This window comes from Primulina eburnea, unplaced genomic scaffold, assembly GCF_022965805.1.
Source record: "Primulina eburnea isolate SZY01 unplaced genomic scaffold, ASM2296580v1 ctg328_ERROPOS900000+, whole genome shotgun sequence".
NCBI classification, from domain to species: Eukaryota; Viridiplantae; Streptophyta; class Magnoliopsida; order Lamiales; family Gesneriaceae; genus Primulina; species Primulina eburnea.
The window spans coordinates 361,664-363,842 of NW_027331150.1; the positions used below are offsets into that span (position 1 = coordinate 361,664).

The following is a 2,179-nucleotide window of genomic DNA, read 5'->3' on the forward strand; positions in this document are numbered from 1 at the left end:
TTATTGCATAGATGAGAACCACAATCGGTATCCAATATCCAAGAAGATGAATTAATTGAGACATTTACTTATATGTAAAACACACCATGGCCAGAACGCTTATGGGCAAGATACTTCGTGCAGTTGCGCCTCCAATGTCCAAGCTTGTTGCAGTGGAAATAGATATGTTCTGACTTGTCGGGCTTCATGGGCCTCGGAGTGGGTTTCTTAGATGATTCGATATAATCCCTCTATTTTAGGCTCCTTTTTCGTACAGGACGAAGAGCCCACTAGAAGAACAAGCTTTTCTTTCTTGATTGTGGCCTCATAAGTAGTGAGTATATTGACCAACTCTTCAAGGGTGGCCTCAAGCTTGTTCATATTAAAATTTACCACAAATCCATTGAACGACGAAGGCAGTGCCAACAAGAGAATATCAGTCGATAACTCACTAGGAATAACCACGTCGAGTCCCATCAACTTTCCAACGAAACCAATCATCTTAACACCATGCTCATGGACTGAAGTCACATCTCGCAGGCGTGTAGTCATGAGTTCTTTAACAGTAGCATGTCTCTCTAAGTGAGTTTGTACACCATAGATCTCTTTCAGATGAAGGTGAATGTCAGCAGCACTCATCGCCTACTCGAACCTCCTTTTATGTTCATTCAACATAGAAGATAACATGTAGATTTTAGCTTGAAGATCATGGCCCCATCATTTCTTCAACTTAGCCAATTCAGTTTCACTAGAGTTTGAAGGCGTTTCCCTGGTGTTTCTTATCAATCAAATACGCAATCCTTTCTGAGTTCAGAACATACTTAAATTTTAAAACCAGTCAATATAGTCAGGGTCAGTCAACTTGTTTTGAACGAGAATGATTGAAAACGGATTACGAGACATCATCGTAAATATACTGAAAACGAAAACAGATTATGGATATTGATTATTTTAAAATAATATGATGTCGTTTATTTTCACATGTCAAACTCATATGTCAAACAGACTATGCAACCTCTCCGTGTTTCGCCTCAAATTTAAGAAGGATCCAATAATATGATGTCGTTTATTTTCACATGTCAAACTGACACATCAATATTGAATTGTAGTGGACGGTCGTCATGAGTTCCCTCGGTAATATGAGCCAATTCATAGGAGTTTCACTTAATTCACATCATATGTCCAGTGAAAGTCACAGCTTTGGCATCCAGGCATCCCCAATAATATGAGCTATACACTAACCGTGCGTAGCGTTCATCATCCAACCACGGTTGATGAAAGACAATACTAAATTAAACTCTCTTAATTTTAATTTTGCGGTTTGATATAAATTTTGAATCTTATTCAAAATGAGAGATTTTAACTTTTGAAATTGTCTCATCATTTTGATTTTAAATCATGTGCCTAGAGTTTGTATGTTTGCCTGATTCATGCAATTATATTATTTAATAATAATAATAATAATAATAATAATATATACATGCATACTACTATATATTGCATATAACCTAGGTGAATCGGTCACCAACACTATTAGATTCTATGTGAATCGATCACCAACACAATAAGGATGATCAATCACCAATACTATTAGATCCATATGAGTCATACATGGATCCAATCCCATAACCTTGGTAAATTCAGGGATACAAATGCAACTTATTACAACAGCTTCCAATATTTTACACGTCTTCATCTTATGCATCGGGCCCACCATCTTCCAATCTTGATCTCCCACTATTTCTAATAATTACGTTTAAATAGCCATGAAACAATGTACACAATATCACAGAAGTTAGTCTCAAGCTCAAGCGGCCTTTAACCTTGTTTTTAGGAGGCTGAATCAACTAGGAACAAATTAAGAATATACAGTGTTTACAAATGAGTTTAAAGATAAAATTACGATTTATTTATATTAAAGTACAATCAATGTCTTTATCTATGTCGATTGCATTGATATATAGATAAAGCAAAACAAACCATGAATTGTAAGTTATATCAAAATAAAAAATGTTTATTACAACTGAGTCAATAAATTTCTTAGTCAACAATTGACTTACAGGACATCTACGCTCATATTTGAGAGGTGCACACCTATTATTCGCATTAACTTTATATTACAGTGAGCACATTTTATCAGATATATAAAAATAAAATTTTTCATTCTACATACACATTTCCACATAAATTGTAAAGCCCC

General features: G+C 34.9%; 1 protein-coding gene across 1 annotated transcript; it reads right to left on the reverse strand.

Annotated features, from left to right (window-relative positions):
* Positions 1–207: 207 nt before the first annotated feature.
* LOC140820957 (uncharacterized) lies at positions 208–618 on the reverse strand. Its single transcript, XM_073181342.1, has one exon. It carries the CDS (start codon positions 616–618, stop codon positions 208–210), a length of 411 nt encoding a protein of 136 aa, XP_073037443.1.
* Between the last annotated feature and the right edge of the window lie 1,561 nt (positions 619–2,179).

What these genes read in the sequence shown, in the direction of transcription:
- LOC140820957 (XM_073181342.1), bottom strand. Translation starts at nt 618, where the DNA reads ATGAGTGCTGCTGACATTCACCTTCATCTGAAAGAGATCTATGGTGTA.